Source organism: Heterocephalus glaber, unplaced genomic scaffold (assembly GCF_053883595.1).
Source record: "Heterocephalus glaber isolate CG9 unplaced genomic scaffold, H.glaber_assembly_v1.0 deba00001504, whole genome shotgun sequence".
NCBI lineage: Eukaryota > Metazoa > Chordata > Mammalia > Rodentia > Bathyergidae > Heterocephalus > Heterocephalus glaber.
In genome coordinates, this window is record NW_028258324.1 from 71,822,165 (window position 1) to 71,848,552 (window position 26,388).

At 51.0% G+C, this 26,388-nt stretch overlaps 1 protein-coding gene and 1 long non-coding RNA gene across 7 annotated transcripts in view; one reads left to right on the top strand and one right to left on the bottom strand.

Moving 5' to 3' along the window:
* Positions 1-23,465, bottom strand: part of Dhx30 (DExH-box helicase 30) — a 29,553-nt gene extending 6,088 nt beyond the window's left edge. The window contains exons 1-11 of one of the 6 annotated variants that reach the window (XM_087187082.1): positions 23,331-23,465; positions 21,478-21,572; positions 19,256-19,320; positions 19,048-19,102; positions 13,424-13,519; positions 12,038-12,225; positions 10,994-11,072; positions 5,931-6,061; positions 5,191-5,301; positions 759-1,060; positions 285-405 (exon numbers count right to left, since the gene is read on the bottom strand). In XM_087187082.1, coding sequence (XP_087043208.1) covers positions 285-405; positions 759-1,060; positions 5,191-5,301; positions 5,931-6,061; positions 10,994-11,072; positions 12,038-12,225; positions 13,424-13,519; positions 19,048-19,075 — 1,056 coding nt within the window. In that variant the 5' untranslated portion in view covers positions 19,076-19,102; positions 19,256-19,320; positions 21,478-21,572; positions 23,331-23,465. Of the gene's footprint in view, positions 1-284; positions 406-758; positions 1,061-5,190; positions 5,302-5,930; positions 6,062-7,731; positions 7,958-10,993; positions 11,073-12,037; positions 12,226-13,423; positions 13,520-19,047; positions 19,103-19,255; positions 19,372-21,477; positions 21,573-23,330 lie in introns of those variants that run through there. The other 5 variants (XM_087187081.1, XM_087187079.1, XM_087187084.1 and 2 more) reach the window with 5 other exon arrangements.
* A 26-nt stretch (positions 23,466-23,491) lies between these two features.
* LOC147825442 (uncharacterized) lies at positions 23,492-25,584 on the top strand. Its single transcript, XR_015441165.1, has 2 exons — positions 23,492-23,676; positions 25,280-25,584. It is a non-coding gene; the product is annotated as an uncharacterized LOC147825442 (long non-coding RNA).
* Positions 25,585-26,388: the final 804 nt, after the last annotated feature.

Here is a 26,388-nt window from a genome sequence, read left to right on the forward strand (position 1 = left end):
GTTTGGAGACAGGCTCCACTAAATTGCCAGGTTTCCCAGGCTGGGCTTGAACAATCTGATGCTTCTGCCTCAGCCTCTAAGCGCACTGAGATTAGTGTGTGCCACTGCACCTCACTTCCTGTTTCAACTTCCCTTCCGCCTCTCCTCCCCTTCCAGCTGGCTGAGGCATGAGCCTAGGAAAGGGGCACCCTCAGCCCTCTGCTCCCGAGGCGCCCTTCCTCCCCCGTCTCAGGGGAAGCAGATGAGTGAGCTGCCCAGGCACACTTCCAGGATGCCCGGCTCACCTTGGCTGTGGAGGAGGATGTTGCAATCTGAATCACCTTGGCGAGAAGGTTCTTGGGAAGTGGAAACTGGGTCAGGGCCCGCACAGCACTGTCGTCATCTGTCATTTCAAAGGAACCCCCCCTGGGAGGATCAAGAGCTCAGGTGAAGAAGTCTGCTTTCCTCCTGGGCCAGGTTCCCCTGAGGCTTGAGACCTGGGGGCTGGGACATGCGAGGGTGCAGGGGACAGGCGGAGAGAGCAGAGCAAAGGGCAAGCATGGGCAGCGGGGGCGCGGAGATTATGGGACCTGAGGGAGCCATGGAGGGAAGCCCAGCCACAGCGAGAGACGATGGAGACCAGGGTGGGTGTCCCCACGGGTGGGCAGACACACAGCGAGGGCCTGGGCGTAACAGGTGGACAGTGGGACAGAGCCTCGAGTCTGTCTCCAGGGAGCACCCACCCACCCCACGCAGGTGTGGCCAGCTCCCGACCGTACCTGGAGTCCCGGAGTGGCGTATGGGAGTCCTGCTGCGTCATGGACAGGAATTCCGTAACATCAATGGTCCCCTCTTCCAGCTCTTCCTCCTCATCTTCCTCTTCCTCCCGGCCCACGGAGCGGGACAGGCCCCCAGGTCCCCCTGGTCGTATGCTGTCAGGATTCAGCTGCCGCCAGGTCGTGGTGGGCATGGTGGGTTCTGGGCGCCACCAGCTGTCAGCCGGAGAGCCGAAGCGATCCGCTAGCACCCGGTACTTGGCCGCGTCAAACAGCTCGTTCCGGGGACCCAGCAGCCCCCAGCCCTGAGGGGAAAAGGGACCGTATGAGGATCGGCTGAGCTATGGGCTCAGCCTGGACGATGGCCAGCTGTACCCTAAGTCTCCTTTCATCCATCTACCCACCTCGCCCCCAGCTGAGGGATGGCCATAAAGGGCAGCTGTGCCCCGACTGACTAAACGACAAGAGAAAGCCCTGCATCTCCTGCATCTATCTGAGCAGGAGACAGAGGGAAAGGAGGCCCACAGAGCTAGGCAGAAGATGACAGACTTGGGCAGAGATCTCGAAGCTTTGGTGAGCGCAGCCCACACTACTGAACAGATGCAACTTCACACGCAGAATCAGAGGTGGAGATAGGCTGAACAGAAAGGACAAGTGTTTTTAAAGCCACTTACAATAAAAACAATCCAGTAAAAGTTGAAGGACACAAAATCAACATACAAAAATAAAATGCAGTAGGATTTAGCTCAGTGGTGCCACCACCTGCCTTGCAAGCGCAAGGTCCCGAGTTCGATCCCTGGTAGCAAAAAAAAAGATGCATTTGTCTTCGCTCCAATTACAGTCTATGTGACAAAGAAATCAAGAAAATAATCCTGTTTACAATAGCATCAATAATACAGGGGTGAGGGGAAGATGGTGGAGTGGCAAGGAACAGAGAAAGAGGCTGAGATGTGGGGTCCTGACACTGGAATATAGCAGTGGAAGGAGGAGGAGGGAAGAGGGTCCCCAGGACCCAGGAAGGATCTGAGGCGAGAAGTGAAGTCTACAGGGAGAGTAAAGAGAGAGAGAGACTAATGAAGAGGAGGGAGGTGCCAAGCAGCACTCTCAGAGCCTGGCCTCTTTGAAAGGGAACGGTGGGCCAAAACAGCAGACGCACAGTGACTACAGACCCACAGAGGCCTCCATGGAAAAACGCACCAGTGGAACAGAGCAGTGAACAAACTGGACTGCAGCGCCGGGTGAGTTATCCAGGTTCACACCTCACCAGGAGAGGGCGATTGGCTGGTAGCCATCTTGGAGAGGGGCCTACTAAGCCCAGAACTCAGAACAACTTTGGGCAGACTCCATTCTAGTGGTTTCTGGTACCTCAGTCCAGGTGCTGAGTTCAAGTCAGCAGGAGGTCAGGGAGCAGAGTTCAAGCTGGCAGTTGACACAGAGACTACTGTATGCTCAAGGAATCCAGTTCCAGCCTCAACTTCAGAGGAACTAAAGGGGCAAGCTGGCTGGGATTCTCCACTAGCCCACCATGAAGCTGCAGCTGGCTTGCTGGGATTAATCAGTTTGGCTGTGGACTGTTTGCCCACATCACCAAACAGTGACAGCAGAGACACACCTTGAATTGGACATTTTGGAGTTTTTTTTCTCTTTTTTTGTTTTTCTTCCTTTCTAGTTCTTTTTTGTTTTTTCTTGAACACTGTTTCTGATTTTTTGCTGTTGTTCTGTTCTTGTTTTTATTTTTTTCCTTTTTTCTTTCCCACCTGTCTTCCTTGTCCTTCAACCTTGCTTCTGACCTCTTCTTCTATTTGTTTTTAACCCCCTAACCCCTTTTAAATCTTCTCTCCTAAAGGTAAAAAAGCCATATTGGGGGCTGCAATTTGTCATTCCCTAGGCTACATTTGATGCTATTGTTATTGCTGATTGTACTACTTTAACCAAGGTGACATAATTGTGTTAATCAGTTGTTCTTCCTGGTATACCAAGACTGAGACTGCCTAAGGGTCTTAAAAACAAAACAAAACAAAATCCTACAGGCCAGTGCCAAACAACTGGTACCTAGGCCAAGTAGGCAAAAACTTCTCATCCCCAATAAATTGAAGAAGTAGGATCCTGCAACAGACTCAAAGCCCAAAAGCCAGCTACACCTGGAAGATGCTTCTGAGCATTAGTCATTTCCTAAGAGTTCTGAATACTAGCAATAAAGCTACTTGCCATAAGCAATTTACAAGCATTAACTCAGGAATCAAACTTAAAAAAAGAAAAAAGAGAAAGAAAAGAAAATGAGAAAACACTTAAACAAGATGCAGCCCTACAGACTTTCAGCTCACCAAAGGCAAACCCCAGGGACAGTGAAGTGGAACAAACCAAAAGCCACCCAACCAGCAGAAGTAACAAAAAATACAGGGTTGAGGGAGATGAAGGGAAGGGGACATAAAAAGAATTAAGATGTGTTATATGCATGTGCCGACTCTCCACAAGGAACGGATTATCATGTAACTGCAACCATGGGCTAATAAAAAAAAATGAAAAAAAGAATAATTACAAATGAATCTAATCCAAAGAGGTAAAAGATCTGTATGCTGAAAAGTATAAAACAGTGATGAAATAAACTGAAGAAGACACAAATAGGAAGCTATGCCTGGACTAGAAAAATGAGTATTGTAAAAACATCCATACTTCCAAAAGCTATATACAGCCTCAGTTCATTTCTATCACAATTCCAGTGGAATTTTCCAAAGAAACAGAAAAATCACTGCTAACTCAGAAGTCAAAGGAGGAGGTCACAAGTTTGAATCCAAGTTGGGCAACTTAGCAAGGTGTACTATATCAAAAGAAAAATATGGGCTGGGGATTTAGCTCAGTGGTTTAACCATCTGCTTTGCAAGCGCAAGGACCCAAGTTTGATCCCCAGTACCGCCCCCCAAAAAAGAGCATGGTGGCTTGCCCCATGTAATCCCAACAATCGGGAGGCCGAGGCAAGAGGATCGCCACAAATTTGAGGCCACCTTAGGTTACACAGTGAGTTTAAGGCCAGCCTGCACTACATAGCAAGACCCTGTCTCAAAACAAAATGAAACAAAAAAATGGGCCAAAACACATCTGTGATCCCAGCACTGTGGGAGGCTGAGGCAAGAGGTTTGTAAGTTCCTGCCCTACCTAAGCAACTCAGTGACTCAACAAGACCTTGTCTCAAAAAAAGGTCTGGGGATACAGATCAGTACAAAGGCCCTGGGCTCAATCCCAGGTGGGGGTGGGAGTGAGGCATGGTGGTGCACACTTGTGATCCCAGCACTCAAGACTTGAAGCGGAAGGATCACAAGTTCAAAGGCCAGCTTGGGCTACTTAATGACAACCTGTCTCAAAACAGAAACAAAAAGGCTAAAAACTCCATGGGGGGCCAAAGCCTTCCCGCTTGAGACACCTGCCTGAGAGAGATTTTGAAACACTAAACACAAAAGAGAGGCTGGCTGATCCTAAGATCCCAGGGCCAAAGAATAAAGAAGACGTTTCAAAGAGTGGGAGAGGAGGAGGAGAGGAATATGATCCAGAGAGAAAGGGCAAGCAGGGTCACCAGGAAATGCCAAACCCACAGCACTGAGCTGAGTGAGGTCAAGGAAAGGCTGAGAAGTGCCAATGCCCTGTGCAAAGGGGATGTAAAGGTAACGGAGACCAGAGACAACACTGGAGTGGAGAAAACGCAAACCACACACACAAGGACCATTTGCACTGGGAGCAGAGCCAAGGGAAGCAATCAAGACACAGTACATTTGAGACTTATGAATCACAAGAGAACAGATGTGAAAGTTCACCATCAAGATGGAAGAGGGGATGGACAGGCAACCCAGGAAGAGAGCAGCAGGTGGTGCAGGGCCCAGGACAAGGGACCACCCTTCCTAAGACGTACAAGGAGGCAGCCACACAGGAACAGGAGAAGCAGCAGGAACACTCGTGCCAGGCTTTGTTCTTCCCTGGGTAGAGATGTGGACCTCGGAACCCAAGAAGAGTCGAGGCTGGCACAGTCACAGAGGAGGTCAGCTGGGGAGAGACACTGAGCCATAGTGACAGCCCACTAATGCCCAGCCACTGGGGCACAAGCACAGTGATGCCATGCTTCCACAGCAGGAGGGAACTATGGCTATGTGTGAGACCCACTTGAGAGAACAGGGAGAGCAGAAATCAAACTGGAAAGATAGCCACCATCCTTGACAGAGTTTCCATGGAAGGGTACTCTGCAATTTGTGAAACCAGACAGTAGATAACCACCGTGTGATGGCAAAGGAGGAGAAAGAAACTCAGAAAAAGTCTATTCCTTCATGGAATAGGGAAAAAAGGGAAAAGAACCAGGAGGTAGGAAGGGCTCCAAACAGGTGAATGGCTGAACTCTGTGTCCACCCAACCAAGATGTCCCGGCAAGCAGTTTGCACTGCAGGAGAGTTACCTTGAACAGCTGGCAGGCTGCAGCTGCAGCCTGCCGCTCAGCATCGATCTTCTTGCTGCCATAGCCTTCTACCTCCACGCTCTTGGGCCACTTTATGTGCAAGGTGACTTTCTGGGGGCGAGAAGAAACAATCAGGGAAGTGGCCTCTCCAAATTACACAGCTGTTGCACATCCTAGGAAGAAGCAACAGCAAAATTGTGCTCATCGCAGCACAATGTATTACGGCCACTCTGGGCCTCGATGCAGGACAGAACTCCAGCCCAGCACCGACTCTCTATAATGCTCTAATGCCCTCAGGAATGTGAGTTCTTCGGCTTCCTGAAAATGCTCTAGACAAAGGGCACACTGGGACAGGCTTTAAAAATCTTCTTTTCCAAGTGGTCTGTGCATGCTTCTGTGGATCCTAGGACCTATAAGAGTCTAGAAGTAGGAATCCTCACCATCACCTCCAGCCCTCTGTGGTCCTAGTGGGTCAGTAGGAGACTCGAACTAGGGATCCAAGCAGGGGCCTGACTCAGGCACAAGGACAACTCCCTCCGTCATCTGCCTTGTGTTCCTTTTCCCCAAACCAAGCCCATGTATATTCTGTGTCTTCCTCAAGCCTAACTGGGTTTTGAGACTCTGCTGGCCGTCTTAATTCAGAAAACCTAACTCTGGCCTCCGTGACAAGAAATACCTTAGCTATAGGGCCACACAGCCTCCTCCAAGTAAACGGGGCTCCCAGCTACTGGTGCACTTGCCTTTTTCTTCGGTCCATTCGTGTGCACGTAGACTAGCTTGTCTTTGGCATGTGAGATGCCAAGGGCTCTTCCAATCACGCTGTTGAGAAGGTTTTTGGGCTGTGGGAACTCTTTTAACAGGTCCCTAGAGGCTAAGAAAATAAGAACAAAGACAATACAGCTGTTAATTTTCTTTTAAAAACTCCATGGGCTATGAAACAAAACAACCAATGACTGGATGCTGAGGCAACTGGCTCATGACCCCAAATCACCCAGAAGCACAATGGAGAAGGACGGAGGACCAGCTGCAGGGCATTCAGGGGAATGGGGACACACACATGCATGATCTGAAGAGCCCATGACCCATACACCACAGGAGGGAACCAGCCAATAGATCTCATTTATTCATTTTGGTCTAAAAAGAACACCAGAAACAACTTTGCATTGCTTTGGCTGGACCCATAAACTAAGTTCTCCATGGGGGAAAACAAACAGCCAATATCCTCTTCCTCAGCCAAATTCCTTGTCTGTTTGTTGGTACAGGGGATCGAACTCTGGACCTTGCGCTTGCAAGGCAGGCCCAGAACCACTGAGCTAAATCCCCAGCCCCCCAGGTTCCTGATATGAAACATCAGCTACATAATAACACACACACACACACGCACATATGATGCAGGAAAGAAGGCTCTAAATCAAAGAACAAAAGTCCCCCATACATACAAACTGGAGACCAAGGACTCCCCAGAGTGAGACACACAAGATTGTAGGTCAGTGATGAGCTACAGATTCTGAAAACCATGCCTCAGATTTCACCTGTTCCTCAATAAACTGCAGAAACCTCCCTAAAGCCAGGCTATACGTAAGGTGATAAAAGATCACCAGGCAGACAAAGGTGTGAGCTATTTCCTAATTTCTCTGCCATCAAGGGGAAAATGCATCAGATACCAAGAAAGAGATCTCATTTCTTTCATTTGTTTTTTGCATCAACCCCAAAGTACAGATCGGTGAGATATCCACCTAGAGGAAGTTTCTGACCCACACAAGGCTTAGGCCACGAAGAGACCTGAGGGGAGTGAGTGGTTAGATAAAAAAGGTCTGGTCCCAAGGTACCACAGTGGCCCTTCAACAAACGGAGACAGAGATCTGCAGAGGAGACAGGGGCCTTTTCATTTGCCACTCTCAGCCTCCAGCTAAACCTGCTCCAGAATGGAACTGGCTAGCTACATTTGTGTACCGGTGTACTTGCTTGGTTATAATCATTGAGAAGCTTTTTCACAGCACTGGGAACTCTGGTTCCCGTAGGGCACCCGGGAATGACAGCGATGTTGGGGTGCACTCCATTTGCTGATGTTGCTCCAGGAGTTCTGACGTAACCTCGATACCTGCTTTAGAACTGTTTCGTTGCGGGTAGTTCTGGATCTGTCTCATCCTAAATGCCATCTTATAAAACAACTAGGAATCAAGCAGTTAACAGGGTCTAAAGTGACTCCAGGGAGGGGCAAACCGACAGACTCAACGTCGGCCCGCTGGACCACGGATGCGCACGGAGTCCCTTGATGGGCTGAGACGTCCTCACCAGCTCCGTGCTTTGTACTGTTCAGCTGGCACAAAGCTGTGTCCTCTTGCCTGTGTCTGAGACGCCGAAACACCGAATCTACACGTCCCGCCAAGGCATGGCCCCAGGGACCCTGCAGATGTTAGATGTTACCTGCTCTCCCTACGCCCTCACGGCCCGCTCGCCCCGGGGGCAGGTGCCCTCGGGCCCATTTGGTCCGCACCCAGCCCAACCCTGGAGCCAAGGGCGCCGCGCCGCCGGCCTCACCGTTCACCATGCTCGCGTCGCCCTCCCCTGGCTCTCCGGGCTCCACCCCTAGCTCGGCCGCCTCCTTGGCACCGTCGAGGCGGGCGAGGCTGGACGAGAGGCCGCGCGAGCGTCCCTGGCGCCGGATAGCGTGAGGGTCAGGGAGCCGCAGGCGCGGAGAGGCGCCGGCCACTAGCGCCATGAGCCTCCTGGCGGCCGCCATCTTCCTCCCAACAGCCCGCGCGGCGCCAGCGAAAGGCGCGAGGAAGGGGCGGTCGGAGAGCGCGCGCCCCCTGCTGGCTTGGCGGGCCAGGCTCCTGGCCTGTCCCCAAGGTTGGCCCCGGCAGCCAGAACGCGAAGGGGGATGTGAGATTTGGGGAGGCAGTGTCAGGCCTTACATAGCTTAATGTACGCCCAAGGAAGCGAACCAAGTTCCCTCCAGGTCCCTTTGCAAGACCGCCCTTGGGGTGTAATTCCTAACCGGGGCACCTCCATCTCCTTTTTTTTTTTTTTTGGTACCGGGGATCGAACTCGGGATCTCCTAATTTCTTCCAGAATGTGGACCCAGGAGAGGGCAGACGTCTTGAACTAATCCACTCGGCTGGAATCAAGGGTGAAAACACCCAACCCTGGACACAGTACCAAGAACCAAGCCGGTCCCACAGTGAGAGTGCCAGGCAGGCTCCCTCCTTCCTCGAAAGCCAGATGGGGTCCAGTTCCCAGCTGCCATCCCTGGATTTCTGCCTGGCTCACTGTTCTGCCCCCAAGGGCTCTGGGCTGTGTCAGGAGGGAATCAAAGGCTGAACCTGCAGACTGCGGGCAGTGACAGCGGACAGCAGGGACATCGGGGTCGCAGTGACCCCACAGAAGCCCTGCCCAGAGGTGGTGCGCAGGCATCTGTCTGTTCTAGAATTCAGACTGCGACTCCCGTAACCCTAGAAAGCTGGTTCAAATACATTCCTGACTGCTACTCCCAGGTTCATGTGCACAAGGTCAGGAGTGTAGCCTGGGAATCTGCCTTTTAGCAATTCCCAGGTGGTGCTGACTGGTGGCCTAGGAGCAGACTATACAGTACCTATGGAGAGAACAGAGGGTCTGAGGCCTCATGCTTGGCTTTAGTCCCACTCAACACTTCCACCTGCCCAGGGAGCAACTTCCATCAACTGGAAATAGTTCGTCCAAACTTGCTCTACTCATGTGGTGTGGCTGTGGTTAGGATCAAACAGTAATATTTGGGAGAGGGGGGCCGGGGATGTAGCTCAGTGGCGCCGTGCCTGCCTGGCAAGCTTGAGGCCCTGAGTTTGATTCCTAGTACCAAAAGAAAAAAAAATTGGAAGAAGGTTGTAAAGAGTCCTCTGTTTGTGAAGTCTTTGGCCTCAGAAGTGTGAGAGGACAAATGGCATGGTGACGCACATCTGTAATCTCAGCACTTGGGAAGAGGGTCTCAGTTCAAGGTCGGCCTGGACTACAAAGTGAGAGTCTGTCTCAAAAAAAAGTCTGTGAGGACAAGGGACAGATGCCTGAGACAGACCCAGGAAGGATGATAGAGCTTCAATTCCAACTCCTCTATTTAGGCCTCAGTGGGCCTCTACCAGGAAAGGGGCAAAAGGAAAGTGGCTCTGGCAGCAATTATGACAGCACTTGTGACAAGGAAACAACACTATCTGTATCAAACACCTCTACCCAGATCACCAGCACTGGACCAAGGCACAGTTCTCCCAGTGCTCTGTGTTTTGCCACATGGCTCGTTTGTTTGCCAAAAGCCTGGGCAGCCAGTGAGCTCCGCAACTATTTCTGAGGACTGTTAGCAGCCCAATCTCCCTCAGAAGTTTACCAAGCCAGCTGGGGCAACAGTGGCAAACTGGTGTCTGCAGGCTAAAGGAGACGGAGCCTAGACGGAAAGGTCCCCCGGGGAGCGTGGGCTTCAGGAAGCTTTCAGTGTGGTACCTGCTCTGGCTGCTGCTCACCACAAGGCCCAATGCCACGATTTCCTGGATCTGCTTCCGAGGGGCCAGAGTGAAGGGATAAACACAAGTAAGATGGGCCATGAGTACTTAACTCTTCAAGCACGGTGACAGGTGCACAGCATCCACTGTATTATTTTCTCTATTTTAGAACACATATTCTGAGCAGGGCATGGTGGCACACTCCTATATTTAATCCCAGCATGCCAGAGGTGAGGTAGGAGGATTGCCACAAGTTCAATGCCAGCTTGGGCTACAAAGTGAGTTGGAGGCCAGCCGTGGACTACATAGTAAGACTGTCTCAAAATCACAGAAAAGGCCAGGTGTGGTGGTGCACACCTATAATCCCAGCACTGAGCAGGCTGAGGCAGGAGGACTGCTGGGGGTTTAAAGCCAGCCTGGAATGCATAAGGAGACCCTGTCTCAAGAAAAAAGCATATTCTGAATGCATGAGATGTTTGACATTGTGTTAAAAATAACTGATACCGATCAATGAGCTGGTTCTTAGGGAGCACTATGTGCCCCACTCCTGTCTGCTGGGTTTTACCCTTTCACCTGGGTTCTGGTGGCTGGTGCTTCATCCACAAACCTCTTCAACTCTTGTAAAATGAGTGTAACTCTTGGAACCCTTTTGGCTCCATGATCTTCTCCCCCGGGCCAGGGCAGTGTTGGCAAATGACAGCCTGCAGAACAGGCCGCCTGCCACCCGCTGCTGGGGATGGTGTGACTGGAACACAGTGCAGGCTCAGGGACCGGGCATCAACAGCTGCTCTCATGCTGCCACAGCATGGGTGAGTAAATGAGACACATGGCCTAGTCCCCAAACCTAGACACTTACCACCTAACCATTACCAAGAAAAGCCTGCTTGCTCCTGTTCTGGAAGGCTGGAGATAGAGGGGCCCAGGCATGACCCCGCCTTCCCACCAGCAGTAAACTTTCTCCTCCACTGTCCTGGAGAAGAGAGTTACTTCCTTTGCCCGTGAAAAAGGAAGGAAGTTCTTGAGAACAGAAAGGATTTACTGGCTCAGAGAGGTCGATGTCTACTTCTGGATCAGGCACAACATCTGGTACTAGGGCTGGGGATTTAGCTCAGTGGTTCCGGCGCCTGCCTTGAAAGCACAAGGTCCTGAGTTTGATCCCCGGTACCAAAAACAAAACAAAACAAAACAAAACAAAAAACAACATCCGGTACTAAACATCCTAAATACTGACATCTAGCAATGTGGAAGTGAGGTGCAAAAGGTCTGCTGAATACCTACAGTGAATGTTCTAGAACTCTAAACTTTGGAGGCCCCAAAATAGGGAACAGGAAACCTACCATGGTGGCACATTCCTGCAATCCAGCTGAGGTTAAGGGGTCTCAAGTTCAAGGCCACCCTGAGCAATGTAGTGAGACCCTATCACAAAAGAAAAAATAAAAAGGGCTGGGAGATACCTCAAGGTGCTGGGAGCACCTTGGGGTTCAATCCCAAGTATGGGGGAAGGAGGAGTCAGGCAGCAGAGTTCAAGCTTTAGGGCAGACCAGCTTTTGAAGGGAAAGTGGAAGGGGCCACTGACATCTAAGTGTGTGCCTGGGAGGCCAAGGCAGGATGATCTAAAGTTCAAGCCCAGCCTGGGCAACTTAAAGACTCATCAAGACTCTGTCACAAAGACATTTTTAAAAAGGGGGAAGAAGGCTAGAGATGTAGCTCAGGGTGAAGGACCTGGGGTTAATCCCCAGTATCACAAGAGAAAAAAAAGAAAGAATGAAAGGAAAGGGAAGGAGGAACAAAGGAAAGAAAGAAAGAGAAAAAGCATGGGTCCTTGTCCAAGGACTCTGAGGTATTTTAGGGATGGATAAAATGGCAAGAAATGGTCAACTTGGCTGGTGATGAGAAGGGTAAGGGGAGCCACCGAGGCCAGGTGGGCACCCCGATGGCCCTACCTCCCAGGTCACCTGTCCCCAAGTGGAGGAAGTCACATGTCCTTTGGCATAAACCACATCAAGAAAGGGAGACACGCCAGGTGTGGCGGCACACACCTGTAATCCTAGCACTCTGGGAGGCTGATCTAAGCAGATTCTAGGTTTAAACCCAGCCCAGGCTACATAGCAAGATCCTGTCTCAAAATCCAGAGGGCCGAGGCTGCTGCTCAGTGCAAAGTGCTCAGGTAGAAGGCAGGCTCACCGAGTGCTTTCTGGTCCTCAGTGCCTCACTCTAGGGGTGGGGAGGGGCACAGGGACACGGGGTGAGGGGGTGAGCGCTTGCTGTTTTCACCCTTGCCCGGGGAAGGGAGTCGGGAAAGAGGCTGGGAGTGGAGATGGGAGAGCAGCAGGGCTGGAAAAGGGGGTTATTGTTTTTTTTGTTTTTTTTTTTTCCGGTACCAGGGATCGAACTCTGGGTCCTTTCGCTTGTGCAGCAGGCAGCGAAACCACTGAGCTAAATCCCCAGCCCAGGGTTATTGTTTTTTGATGCTCCAACTCTGACTCCGGTGGGCGCTGTGCTGTCTTCCTCATGTAGGTGCGACAGGGGCTGCACATTTCCTTCTCAAAGGCAGCAGTGCCAGGCAGGCCTCGAGGGAATTAGGAAGGCTGGCAGGGCCAGGCTGCTGGTGCACACCCAGGCTCCCAGCGATTCAGGAGGCTGGAGCAGGATCCCTTGAGCCCAGGAATGCAAGACCAGCCTTGGCCACACAGTGAGGCCCCCACTCAACGAAAAACAAAACAAAACAAAAACGAAACAGCAAGAAAGAAAGCATAGCAGAAAGGTCACACGCCTGAAGCGGCCAGGAAGTGCCACTCACAGAGGCCTTGAGGAGGCTCAGCTCGAGGAGGGACAACCAGGCCAGGCTGTGGCAGGGTGGCCGCCTCCCCCCACGCAGCAACCCTGTGCCCAGCCTGGTGAACCCCCTGGCCATCTGCAAGCTCAGCCAAAGCACTCTTGACACTCGAGCCACTCACCTGCCATGGCAGAAACGTTAACGTGCAGGCTTTTCAAGTTACAGGGCGTTTTAAGGGGGAAAAAGGGCAATCAACACCAGTTTCGGCAGCAGTAGGGCAGCATTTCAAGCTGAAGCCGGGCATCAGGAGGCTGGCCGGGCTTATTCCTATGTTGCCCAGGGGACAGTGTGCCTGGGAACTGCCCAGCAACATGGCAGCAGCATGTGGCAGGGACACAGGGTGCTGTGTTCCCTGTGTCCTCCCGAGCCCTCGGCCCTCAAAACCCTCCAAGACAGAGCTCAGAAGACAGCAGAGATCCAGGGGCAGGAACGGAGGACCATGGGCCACCAGGGGTGTGACCACGGCAGAGCTGGACATGGCGGAGCCGGAAAGAGTGGAGTCTACTTCCACGGTCCTGTCACTGGCCTGGGCCCTGGGGCCAGTGGAACCTGGGGCGAACTGCCACTTCTCTGGGTGCTGTGACATTCACCACCCCAGTGAGGGGAAAGCCTACTGTAGCAAAGGCCAAGAGGTAGGCTGTGAGGTCAGGGAGGTGCCCTGAGGTGCTGCGGGGACAGGGAGGTGATTTGGGAGCATCCCCAGAGCCTTCAAGTGGGGGGTGTTTGGCTGAGGCAGGGCTCTGTGCTGTCCCTGCCACAAGGGGCTGTTGGGGAGCCCACACCGAGCCGAGCCCACTCCAGATGCCAGGCCACAGCTGAGGGCCCAGGAGACTGTGGAATCAGAGCCAGGCCCCCAAGTCCCCAGGCAACAGCTCTGCCAGGCCACCTCTTCCCTGGCTTCCCCAAGCCACCTGCTGGGCCCCTCGCTTACCTCGAGAGATGGTCCCTCCGGGGGCAGGGGTGACACACATTGGGGGGAGGCGGGGTGGTGGAAGCTTGCACTGTCGTTGCCTGTGTTGGGCCCGATCTAGGGAGAGACACGGCGTCAGTGACAGGCTCTCACCTTCCACAGTACAACACCTGCAATGCACCCCCAGCACCCTGGGAAGCTCTGCACAGGTTCAAAGGAATAGGGATGGCAACGCCACACCGGGAAAAGGCAATTGTCTTGTATAGATGGAACATGTGACAGCACTGTAGAGATCACTTCCCAGCTCTCAAAAGGCCATCAAACTCTGCCAGGCGTGGTGGTGCACACCTGTGATCCTAGCACTCGGGAGGGTGAGGCAGGAGGACCACCCCAAGTTTGAGAGCAGCCTAGGCTACGTGGTGTGCTTCTCAAAACAAACAAAAACAAGTCACCAGATTTTTCCTCTCTCCTCAAGGACCCTCTGGGAGTTAACGAGCCTGCTGTGTGCTTCTCCAGTACGAAGTGACACCCACAAGACAGGACAGCGGCTGAAGGCTGAAATCCACAGTACCATGGAAGCCCAAGCAATGGCCTCTTCCACTCAGCGCAACCATCCAAGCACTGGCCGTGGGCACCCAGATGGTCACCATGGCTACCAACCTCAAAGTTTTCTTTCCCTCTAGGAAGACAGCAAGACTAATTGATCAGTGGTGTGCAGCCTGAGAGCTAAAAGCAGATCACTTCACTAGCTAGCTCTTCACTAGAACCCTCCCTCCTCTTGGTAACAGTGAACTTCAACTGGGTGTCATTGCGCACACCTGTGAACTCAGTACTCAGGAGGCTGAGGCAGGAGGATGGCAAGTTCAAGGCCAGCCTGTTCTACACAGCAAGACTCTTTTTCTTTTTTTTGGTACCGGGGATCGAACTCAGGTCCTTAAGCTTTCGAGGCAGGCGGTGGAACCACTGAGCTAAATCCCTGGCCCAAGACTCCATCTTAAAACCAAAAAAAAAGGTAACTTGCCATTTCCTATATTTTGATTCATTTGGAGATTAAACACTACTTGTCAGTGACCCACAAAGAACTTTTTTTTTGGTACTGGGGATCGAACTCAGGTCCTTGCACTTGTGCAGCAGGCAGTGAAACCACTGAGCTAAATTCCCGGCCCCCTACAAAGAACATTTTTAAGAAGTTCCACACTGGGCATGGCAGCATATACCTATACTCCCAGCACTCAGGAGACAGAGGCAGGAAAACCACTCTGAATTTGAGGCTAGCCTAGGCTACAAAGTGAGACCCTGTCTCAAAAAAAACACAACAAAACATAAACTCCAAAAAATCTGAGCTAGGTGAAGTACATACAACTACAACGTTCACTGTCGGCCACAGGAAGGCAAAAATGCACGTGAGGAAGATCAAAGGCCTTTTACGCCATCTGAGCACTGAACACGTCAGAGACTCTGGTCCGGGGAAAGATGCATGGGCTCTTCACTGTTTGCTCTACTGGTCTTGATATACTAAGTGGGGCAGAAGAGGACTGCAGAGAGAGCCTCGTACACTCGGCCTTTGAAGATCTGCCTGTTTCCTCCCATGACCATTTCTGTAACGCAGAGTGGCTTGGATGCCAGTGATAAACAGGGAACTGATATCAGTAAAGCCTAAACATTGCTAGGGGCTGGGGGTGCACACCTGTAGTCCTAGCTGCTTGGGAGGCTGAGGCAAGAGGATCACAAGTTCAAGGCTCATCTGAGCAATTTTTTTTTTTTTTTAGACAGGGTCTTGGTATGTATTCCAGGCAGCCCTCGAACACACTATGTAGCTCAATCTGGCCTCCAACTCACAATGATCCTCCCACCTCAGCCTCAAGAGTGTGGTGATTATAGGTATGTATTATAGATACTTTTATTTATTTTTTTTTGAAGTCTGGGCAATTTAGAGAGACCCTGCTTCAAAACAAAAAATAAATAGGGCTGAGGTCAGAAGGGTAAGGCAGAAGGGTCACACCTTCCGAACCAGCTGGGTACATAGTGCTGTCTTAAAAAAACCCCAACCAGTCCTAGACAGTGATAGTGTTAAGGCATCACACAACAGGACTGCCAGGCCATGGAATTTACCTTCACCTTAGGGCCAGGAAATCATGAAACAGAATATTCAAAGCAATAATCTTTCTGACTAGTGGTTTTCTCGGAGCCAGTCAAGTATAGGAACATAATATTCACCCTTGCAGAGAGCAGCCTGAAATCTGGGTGCATTACACCCGAAGCTCCTTAGGGATGCTGCGGGCTGTGATTTGCCGGCTGTGATTTGCCGCTGGGCTGGGCACCGGTTTAAGCTCTTTATGTGCATTAACTCCTGTGTCCTGGGAGTGACCCTGTGATTTCCTGCACTGAATTCAGGAGATAAAGGGGCACAGAAGGCTCGGTCACCTGCCCAGCCCTGTCTCTTGTCCTTGTCCCTGGGCAGCAAGCGACGGAGCCGGGATGTGATGCGGGCATTGTAGTCCAGAGCTCTGCTCAGGTACCTGCTGCTGCTCCCCCAAAACTAAGCCCTTCAGATGTCACAACCAAGGCAAATGGCCAAGCCATCCGTGCCCTAGAAATCACATCACAAACCAAGCACAGGGGTCCCGCTGGGGACCACAGCCCAGCCCAGCGGGGAGAAAAAAACAGAAGGAAAAGGGAGACTGATTTACCAGGCTCCCTATCCTCACTAACCACCCAGCTCCCTCCCTCCTTGCACCTAGAGAGGGCCACTGCTGCCCCTGCCCCTCACCCTCACGCGGGGCAGAAACACAGCCCACCAAGGCTGAGGCAGCACAACGTAATTCAGGAATATTTAATGTTCAGCTCAAAACACTGTGTTTTCCACACAAATCCCAACTTCAATCTTTACCTTTGACAGCCAAACAAAACCAAACCGAGCCAGGGGCCGGGGATTTAGCTCAGTGGTTTTGATGCCTGCTGCGCAAGCGCAAGGACCTGAGTTTGATCCCTGGTACCAAAACAAAACAAAACCCAGCCAGGGGTGGTGATGCACACCTGTAATCCCAGGTGGGAGACTGAGGCAGGAGGATCGTTAAGTTTGAGCCCAACTTCGGCAATTTAGTGAGGTGCTATGTTTTTTTGTTGTTGTTTGGTTTGGTTTGTTTGTTTTTGGTACAAGGGATTGAACTCAGGAACTCAGGTCCTTGCACTTTCGGGGCCGGCGATGGAACCACTAAGCTAAATCCTGGGCCCAGTTTGGTTTGTTTTTGAGACAGTCTCACTATACAGTCCAGGCTGGCCTTGAACCAACTATGTAGCCCAGGCTGGCCCTGAACTTGTGATCCTCCTCCCTCAGCCTCCCGAGTGCTAGGACTACAGGTGTGCACCAGCATGCCTGGCAAGTAAGACTATTTTCAGGTAATAAATGACTAAAGGGCTGGGGATGTAGCTCAGTGCAAAGGGCCTGAATTCAATCCCCAGAATCACTAAACGAATAAACAGCAATAGGTGGGCATGGTAGTGTTCACCTATAATCCCAGCACTGGGGAGGCTGAGGCAGGAGGATCACCATGAGTTTGAGGCTAGCCTGGGATACTTAGCCAGACCCTGTCTCAAAAAGAAAAAAAAAAAAAAAAACAACCAAAAAAATAAATAGCAATAACAAAAACAAGAAATAACAGGACGATAGAAATTAGCTTTTCAAATACTAAGAGACAGAGGTTAGAACATGCCTATAATCCCAGAAGGCTGGAAGGCTGAGGCAGGAGGATCCCAAATTCAAGCCTAGCCTAGAAAATTTAGCAAGACCATGTCTCAAAATAAAAATTAAAAAGTGTGAAGGTCCTAGGCTCAATCCCCAGTACCACAAAAAAGAAGAAGAAAGAAAGAAAACAGAGGGACTGAAGACAAACACAGAGGCAGGGGCCAGAGATTTAGCTCAGTGACACTGCACCTGCCTCCAAAGTGGAAGGTCCTGAGTTCGATCCCTGGTACTGCAAAAAACAAAAAGCAAGAAAACACAGAGGCAGGAAGAGGCTGCAGGGAGTCCTGGGACATTGTGCTTGCAGCCTTCCTTCCAGCCTGATCAGGGCACCACTGGGCCAGGGGCTCCCAAGAATTTAGGAACACAACGTGGAGAGGAGACACAGTTGTGAGGAGCTATGTAATCCGAAGTTAAGAAAGTTCTGTTCTGGTTCCTTTTGTCAAATAGCTTCAGTACAGTGACGGGCTTTTCACTCTTCATTCCTTGTGGGTTCCTTTCTTGTACAAGAGCCCTCAGGACCTGGCCCCTCGAGCTCTCACCAGCTACCTCACTTCCTGTAAGCAGATCTCACACCAAGCACCACAGCACCAGGGCCCAGCCAGAGTTCCATGGTGCGTGGCTCATGCAGCCCCTTGCCTGTCTCTTAGAGACTGCTAGTTTTTAAGACTTTCCAGTTTCTACCGAACACTAATTGTTATGGTTTATACCTAGTTGTCCCCCCAGAGCCTCATGTGCTCACAGGTGGGGCTTTGGGAGATGACTGGATCACAGGAGATGCCCCCATAGTCCACTGACGAGTTTATAGCCGAAAGTGATGTTGGGAGCTGAAGCCTGGTGGGAGGAGGTGGTCACCTGGGCGTGGCCTTCTCCCTCCTCCCTTGATCCCTCTCCGGTTCCTGTCTGCCCTGCCATGGGCTGCTTCTCCTTTGCCAGGCCCCTCTGCCATGCCACCCTGCCTTGGAGCCAGCTGACTATGGACGAAACCTCTACAAACTGTGAGCCAAAATAGACTTCCCCTCCTTTAACTTGTAGGTGTTGGGTGCTGCATCTCAGTGATGAGGAGAGCAACTGAGACACTGATATAACAATAACTGACAACTTCCCCCAGTGCTTTCTGAGGCTTACCTCAGCACACAAAATGCTATACCAGGTATTGTGGATAATAAATAACAACAACAACAATAATAGGCAGCAACCTCTGGATGTCGTGAATTCCAGTTCAGGAATGCAAAGATTAATCTGGCCTAGACTAAGCACAAGAAAGCATGGACATGATGCTAGGAGAAGCTGGAGAAAGACTGCAAGTGGTCGACAGAATCAGGAAAGGTTCATGGAGGAGATGGTGTAAAATGCTAGCCTAGAGTTGAGTGTAGTGAAACAGGCCTGTATTCCCTGCACTCTGGAGGCTGAGGCAGGAAGATGGCCAAGCTCAAGCCCAGCCTGGGCAACTTAGCAAGAACCTGTCTCCACAAATAAAAACAAAAACAAAAAATTAAAAAGGGCTGAGGAGGGCTGGGGATTTAGCTCAGTGGTTCTGGCGCCTTCCTCGAAAGCGCAAGGTCCTGAGTTCAATCTCCGGTACCAAAAAAAAAAGGCTGAGGAGTACCTCTGTGCAAAGGCGCTGGGTTCAGTGCCCATTATGAGGCCCGGGAGGGTTAGCTTGAAAAAAAAGGGTAGGATTTTAATGAGCAGTGAGCATCCCTGAGAAGGCATTCAGAGAAACAGTGGCAAACAGACACCATGGCCAGGGTTAGGAGACACATGAGGACGGCTAGGACAGGGCCTTGGGAAGCCACCAGAAGGAGGTCCCAGGGCCACACACTGGTGAGGGACTTCCACGGCCCTCCCAGAGGCCTGGTACAGGGAGGAGGGCGTGGGTGCCACAGTCAGTCAGTCCTACCTTTTCTGAATGAGTCCAGGGTGAACATTTCTGGCCACACGGGAAAGCTGGAGTCCTAAGGAGGAAGAGGTCAGCAGACAAGGCGATGAGTGGCTGGTCTTCAGGAACCCAGAGAACACCACCGCCCAGGCGGGGAGAGGCAAAGCCCAACACCGCTCCCCAGGCTTCAGGGTGGGAGGCGGCTCCGCACTGGGGTCCGCAAGCTTGCCTGCTTCCTGCTAACTGAGCGCTCTGCTTTCTTCTTCTGGCCGTCCTAAACCTCCCTGAGGCCCGCTGAGCAGAAAGGAATGCATTTTATCACAACAGACACCGCCTGCAGATTTCCTAGAGATCCAAGAGGAAACTGAATTCCACACAGAGTCTGACTCAGGCGGAATCTTGAAAGAGGACTGAGGGCTCTTTTGTTTTAGTTTTTTGAGACAAAGTCTCGCTGTGTAACCCAGGCTGGCCTCAAACTCTCAGCGATCCTCCTGCCTCAGCCTTCCAGAGTGCTAGAATTACATGAATGTACCAACACACCTGGCTGGGACTGAGGACTCTTGAGGAAAAATGGACTTACTGGGCTTCCATTAAGATCTGACTGACAGCAGCAAAAGAACTGCACAATGACTCAGAGTAAAACGTCTGTAGCAGAATCTCTATAAATAACAAATATTAAAATTAAAGTACACCTATTGCAGAAAAGTTTTGATAGATTTTACACATTAGTACTTTTAACTGAGGAACATACCTAGAAATGATAGATAAAGTAATACTTTGATTTAACACTTTTGCTATGAAAAATACTCAATCCCAAGACTGGTAGATGTTTTTATAATGTAATAAGTACTACTGGAATGGGCATAATAAATTGTAATAGTCATAATTTAAAAACATCTACACAATGGCTTGGCATAGTAGTGCACACCTGTAATCTCAGCACTCAGGAGGCTGAAGCAAGAGGATCTCTATGAGTTCTAGGCCAGCATGAGCTACACAGTGAGTTCAAGGCCAGCCTGCACTACAACATAGTGAGACCCTCCCTGTCTCCAAAAAGAAAAAGAAAAATCCACACAATGTCTTAGTGCACCAGGTTAATGTCCAACATTACCAGGCGTCTGCAGGGTCTAATACTAGTTCCTGATTGCTAGTCCTTCTCACTCTCAAACTGCAGGGAGGTTGGGCCGGGATTTAGCTCAGCAGTGCCACCACCACCTGCCTCACAAGCACAAGGTCCTGAGTTCAATCCCCAGTACCAAAAAAAAAAAAAAAAAAAAAATTTGCAGGGAGGGGGAATGTGGAGGGTTAACCTGGGGCTACATATTTCAGGTCCACAGCAGGTCTGCCCTGGTGGCTTCCTGTCTCCCGGGATGCCAGAAATTTCAGACATAGACAGTAGCTCCAAGAGAAAACTTCAATCCAGTGTCAACGGTGACATGTTTTACACATTCTACAAACTCCTTCTATCCGAATTAAAATAAAGACAACGGGTGTATTTTGGGATTCTACTTTTAGAGAAAACCTAAATAATTTAAAATGAAAAATGTCTTAAGCAATTATTAAATAACAGTATTTTGGGTGGGGGGAGCTGGGGATGTAGCTCAGTGGTAGAATACCATAAGAACAAAAAAGTGAGAATATTTTCTTGCTAAGAAATTTTAAGTCAGGACAGGTGGGATGGCAAGTGCCTGTACTCTGGAGGTGCTCAGAGGGCCAAGACAAGAGGACCACCTGAACCCAAGATTTCAATCAGCATGGTCCCAGCGCAAGGACGGTGCGCAAACTGGGGAAGCGGGCCATTTTCTCATTTATTTAAAGAGAGAAAGAAAAAATGAGAGGAGAGACATTAAGAAATTTTAAGTGAGTCTGCTTGTAAATAGACTCTGGGTTTTGCTAATCATATACTACTAGCCTAAAAAATACAGCATAAAATTCAAGATAGAGGGCCAGGGATTTAGCTCAGTGGTGCTGCCACCTGCCTTGGAAGCGCAAGGTCCTCAGTTCAATCCCCGGTACCAAAAAAAAAAGGATCATTTTGATACATTTTACAGAGTTCTAAAAATATTTTCTAGGGATCTAAAAGAACATAATGTGGCAATGTTAAAGCAAAAAACTGCCGGGGATTTAGCTCAGTGGTTCTGCAGCCTGCCCTGCAAGTGCAAGGACTGGAGTTCGATCCCTGGTACCAAAAAAAAAAGCAGAAAACTTTGTGCTTCAGTTTCTCAAATATCAGAAAGAAATACAATTCTATCAGGTCAAGACTTCTTCCACAGTATAACATGATTTCAGGTAGCCTTTCTACGGGATGATTCCAGGAGAGACTCCATAATGGCTGACAGTGACAATCCCCTCGAAAGACAGTCACAGTGGAACCGCCACATGACTCTTGCTTTCCAGAGTGGCTGAGCACGAAGCCACCCCTGGGCAATGAGCATGGTTCAGTCAACTCACCTTATAAAAGCAGGAGTGGGCTCAGGCTTTGCAAGTTTTTTAACTGGAGCTGAAATCTCTCCTTGCTATTCCTCATCACGAGGCTGGGCCTCCTCCTGGGAAGGACAGTGCTGGGTCACTAGAGTGGTGGCCCCCACAGGGAACAGAAGTGCTCCAATCATACACTCTCATTTACCAATTCCAACAACAAGGACAAGATTCCTGAGTGGCATGAGACACACAGAGACAGTGGCCTACCTTCAGGACCTGCCGTGACCCACTCTAGACCCATCCTCCCCACACCAACACCTGGAAGACACCAAGAAGGAGCCATCAAGGAGGTAAAAGGGCCCACAGGCCTGCAAGGCATTTCTCCAAGCCCGGAGCAGAACCAGCTTCCGTTCCAATACCATAATGGCTGTAACATAAATCTAAGGCAGATAAAGTAGGCCTAACACTCTTCTAGACTGGGAAAATAACAATAACTTAACATTGAATACCATTTTTACAGGTAAAAAATTATCCTAGACTTTATCCCCTTTAATACATGCAACTGCCCTGTGAGGTAGGAATTAGCTTTCCCAGAGAAGGAAACTGATGTACGGGTTATAAAACTTGCCGGAGATGCACAACTGCCTCAGAGCAGAATGGAAATCTGCATTTACATATCTGATGCTAAAGCACCCCATGCTTACACTACACTACTGTTCTTATTTCTAGGATATCATGCTATCACCTAAATGTGCCAAGGTTCATTCCTTGAGGCAACATTTTCTATGGACATCTTCAAAGGTTAAGGGGACAAGAAGGGTCCAACAGCTGGAATCTGGACCACTGCTACATAAATTAAAATAACTGGAGATTATCTTTCGGCAGGAAAGGGACAACCCACATTGGTAGAACAGACTGCAGTGGATATAAGTGCACAAGAAAAGAGCCATTTGCATAAATCCCAAATATTATGCATATATCAGGAAAAGATTCCTCCTTCCTACAAACACCAAGACAGTGAGACTAAAGTGTAAATTAACGTCTCCTTTCATACTAGCCAGTAAGCTGCAACCAAAACAGGTCGAGAGCCTGCAACTGGCCCGCTGCAGTCTACCTGCTACGGTGCATGGTAAACCCCCAGAACCGGGGCTGTGAGTGGGACTGCCACTCACAATTTGCAAAATGGCAAATCACCAAAGTTGCCACTCAAGGACTCGATAGAAAGCATACTGACGCCATACTCCTGGCTTGGGGGTTCTAAGGACCCCTGGGACTCCAGTTCACTGCAAACAAAGGACCCAACATGCATGAAGTCTTCCCCTGCAAAATGGGGCAAGTCGCCACCAGCTAACAAAGAACACCTCACCCCTTGGCCTCCCCCAGTGACAAGGTCGGTGCAAAACGGGGCAAAGCAGGGGGCTCAGAATGCACCACGCCTCCCTCTTCGCGAAAGGTCCAGGCCAGACCGGGGGAGGAGGGGCAGACAAAGGTCTGGGGCCCTCGGGAGACTTCCCCTGGGCCCTGCCTAGGGAATCGCAGCATCCTTTGAGGCCAAGGCGTCGTTGCACCAATGAAGCGGCCTCTCCCGCAGCCTCTGGCAAGCCCCAGGCGGCCTGGCCCGCCCCGGCCGACCGGCCTGGCCCCCGCCCCCGCCCCGGCTCCATGGCAACGGCGGGCCAAGGCCTGGCTGTCCCAGGCTCCGCCGGGCCGGCTTCCCGGGCAGGCCCAGGATGCCCGGCCTTCTCCTCGGCGCGCCGGCTCCCCCGCCCCACTCTCCGCGGGGCCGGCGGCCGGACCAGGACCCCCTCCTCACACCGACCACCCCTGGCCGCGGCATGCTCCTCCAGGGGGCACGAAACGGGAGAATTAAAAGCCCAATTCACCTGTTGTTACAGATGTGAAACAAGCCTCAGTGCACGGCGCATGAGCCGCCAGCCCCTCAACCGCGGCCGGACTACAACTCCCACAAGCAGCTGCGCGATCTCTTCCGTGCCGGGGCGGAAATCCCGCTCTCCCCCCCCCCCCCCCCGCCACGCGAACCCGCGCAGAAGCGGCCGCTTAGGCGCTGCTCGGCCGGGCCTCCCTGTGGCTACCCTGGTCTCGGGGCCCGGGGCGGCCAGCCAGCCTGTGGTTAGACCTCCGCACGGCCCGAGGCGCGACGGACGGAGCTTCCGGCGGGTTCAAGAGGGCTCGGCCGGGCCGCAGCTCCTGCAGCCTCGGCCTCCGAAGGTGGGCGAGCGGGGAGGTCTTGCCTGCCCTCTGCCACCCGACTGGGGCGAAAACTACGTCCGCCGGGCTCCGGGTTCCGCTCGCGTTCTGAGTCGCGGTTCCTTGCCGCGCTTGTCTTTCCTGCATCTCGGATCGGCGTGTTTAGGGAGGTGAGCGTGTTGGCCTCACGAAGTTGTGAACGTCACACGCTAGGAAAAGGCGAAGTGACACCGCTGGTCGCTGGGCGGGTCTGAAGGTCCCCCTCGGCCACATCCTGGCCCCGGGGTGGCGAAGGATTCTCCCGGCGGTGTGCAGTAGTCTCCAGTGGAGGCTCCAGTGTGGGCTTGGTGCCATCTGGCCTCAGAAGGGGGCCTAAGCCGGGCGTGGTGGCTCACGCCTGTCATCCCAGCACTTAGGATACCGAGGCAGGAAGATCGCCGTGAGTTCGAGGCCAGCGTGCACTACAGAGTGAGAGCCTGTCTCGAGAAAAAAAAAAACAGCGTAGCTCTGAGGCTGGGCCAGAAGTTGCATAGCTGAAAGACGGTGTTTCAAGATGTGTCCTTTCGGAATATATGAAGAAATACTGCAAGAGCCCGTCATTTTTGTATCCAACCAATTAAACCTGTTTGGTAGTCAGGCGCGGTGATGTGCACCTGTAGCTCCAGCTGCTTGGGAGGCTGAGGCAAGAAGACAAGTTCCAGACCAGCCAGGGCATTTCGAGACCCCCATCTTTTTTTTTTTTTTTTTGTATCGGGGATCGAACACGGGTCTTTGCGCTTGTGAGGCAGGCGGCGGAGACCCCCATCTTTAAAAAAAATATTTTTTGCTCTACGTGGGACGGAAAGCTGGGGGGTAGGAGTGACATGCCATTCAAATAATTATTTCTTTGGAAAGGGACTGGTAGTATTTTGTGTGGGGAAATGTAGAGATCCTTGCCCAGACACTCACCGTACACGCTGGAGGCTAAGCAGGTGCAGACTACAGAGACCTTGCCCCTGGCCACTTAGTCACTAGTGCAGGTCCACACATCCCCTGGAGGGGAAGGAAGTGAGAAACGCTGGAGGGGAGGTATAAAATGCTGCAGGGGGGCCCTGGATTTAGCTCAGTGGTTCCGTGCCTGCCTTGCAAGTGCAAGGTCCTGAGTTCGATCCCAGTCCCCCCCCCCCCAAATGTTGCAGGGCTGCAGGGAAAGGAGTGGTTACTGAATGACTAAATCCAAGTACCCAGTGAGAGGATACAGCCAGGTGCCCAGGAGCTAAGTCCTAATAATACACAGAGTTCAGTGTGATGGGAAGGTTCCGGGTATGTGCAGGATTTAGATAAGATAGAAAAAGAAAGACCTGGGAATGTCAAGCTCAGATGGAGACTAAGCTACATCCTCAGCCCTTTAAAAAAATGTTATTTACTTAGGTTTGTTTATTTATTTTGCTGTATTGGAGATTGAACCCAGAGCCTTCACACTGAGCTGGGTCCCTGGCCATTTTTTTGTTTTGTTTTTTGAGACAGGTGCTCACCAGGTTGCCCAGGGCAGGCTCGAACTTGGGATCCTCCTGCCTCAGCCTCCCAGAGTGCCAGGATTTCAGGCATGCATCACCACACCTAGCTTGTTTTGGGTTTTTTCTAGTGCTGGGGCTTGAACCAAGGCCCCTAGAGAATGCACTGTGCCGCCAAGCTACCCCTCACAGTCTCTGTCACCTGGCCTGCAGTGGAACTGCTTTGTCTCCCTGGCTCTCTGGTAGCTAGGGTGGCAGATGCACATCACAGACCTAGCTCTTCTTGCACGATGACCACCAAGAGATGGAGGAGAGGGAAGGAGATGTGAGAAGAATTAAGATGTGTTACAAATTTGTGCCAGCTGCCCACAATGTAATTATCATGTACTGCAAACATGGACTAATAATTTTTTTTTTAATAAAATTTTTTTTAAAAGGGTACCAATCGTACCTGATTAGGGCCTCGGCTTATGATCTCATTTAACCCTAATTATCTCTCTCAAGGCCCTATTCCCAAATGCAATCTGAGATACACCCTAGGTCCTATTGAACATTTCTTTTTAAAATGTACTTTTTGGGCTGGGTATTTAGCTCAGTGGCACTGTGCCTGCCTTGCAAGCTCAAGGTCCTGAGGTCAATCCCTGTTACTGAAAAAAAAAAAACTAGTAATAAAATGTTCATTCTATTATGAATAATTTCAGATGTCCACAGAATGGATAGTATTTCTTAGGAGAGACAATCTGTCACCAACCCGCGCGTCCCTACAAATTGTTACTGGCTATGTCAAACATACATGAGCCAGGGCTGTTCCTCAGGGTTGGGGTTTCAGCAGGCAGTCTTGGGAGATAAGTATTATGTCCTGCAGTATGAAAAAGCTGACTTAGCTTTCACTTATTTTAAAAAATGAAGTATTAACCAGGCATGGTGGTGCACACCTGTGATTCCAGCACTTAGGAGGCTGAAGCAGAAGGATTACCCCGAGATCAAGGTCAGCCTGAGCTACATAGGGAGACCCTGTCTCAACAAAACAAAACGTGGACAGCAGAGAACCTGTGCCTGCCTGCGTCCTTTTTTCTTTATTGCTCACTGTGTAGCCCAGGTTGACTTTGAACTCACAGTGGTCCTGCCTCAGTCCCCTGAATGCTAAGATTACAAAGTGTGTGCCACCACGCCTGGCTAGAACCTGTGTCCCTGATGATGGAACTGAGCCCCTCCATCAGTCACCTCTGAGACACGCCCT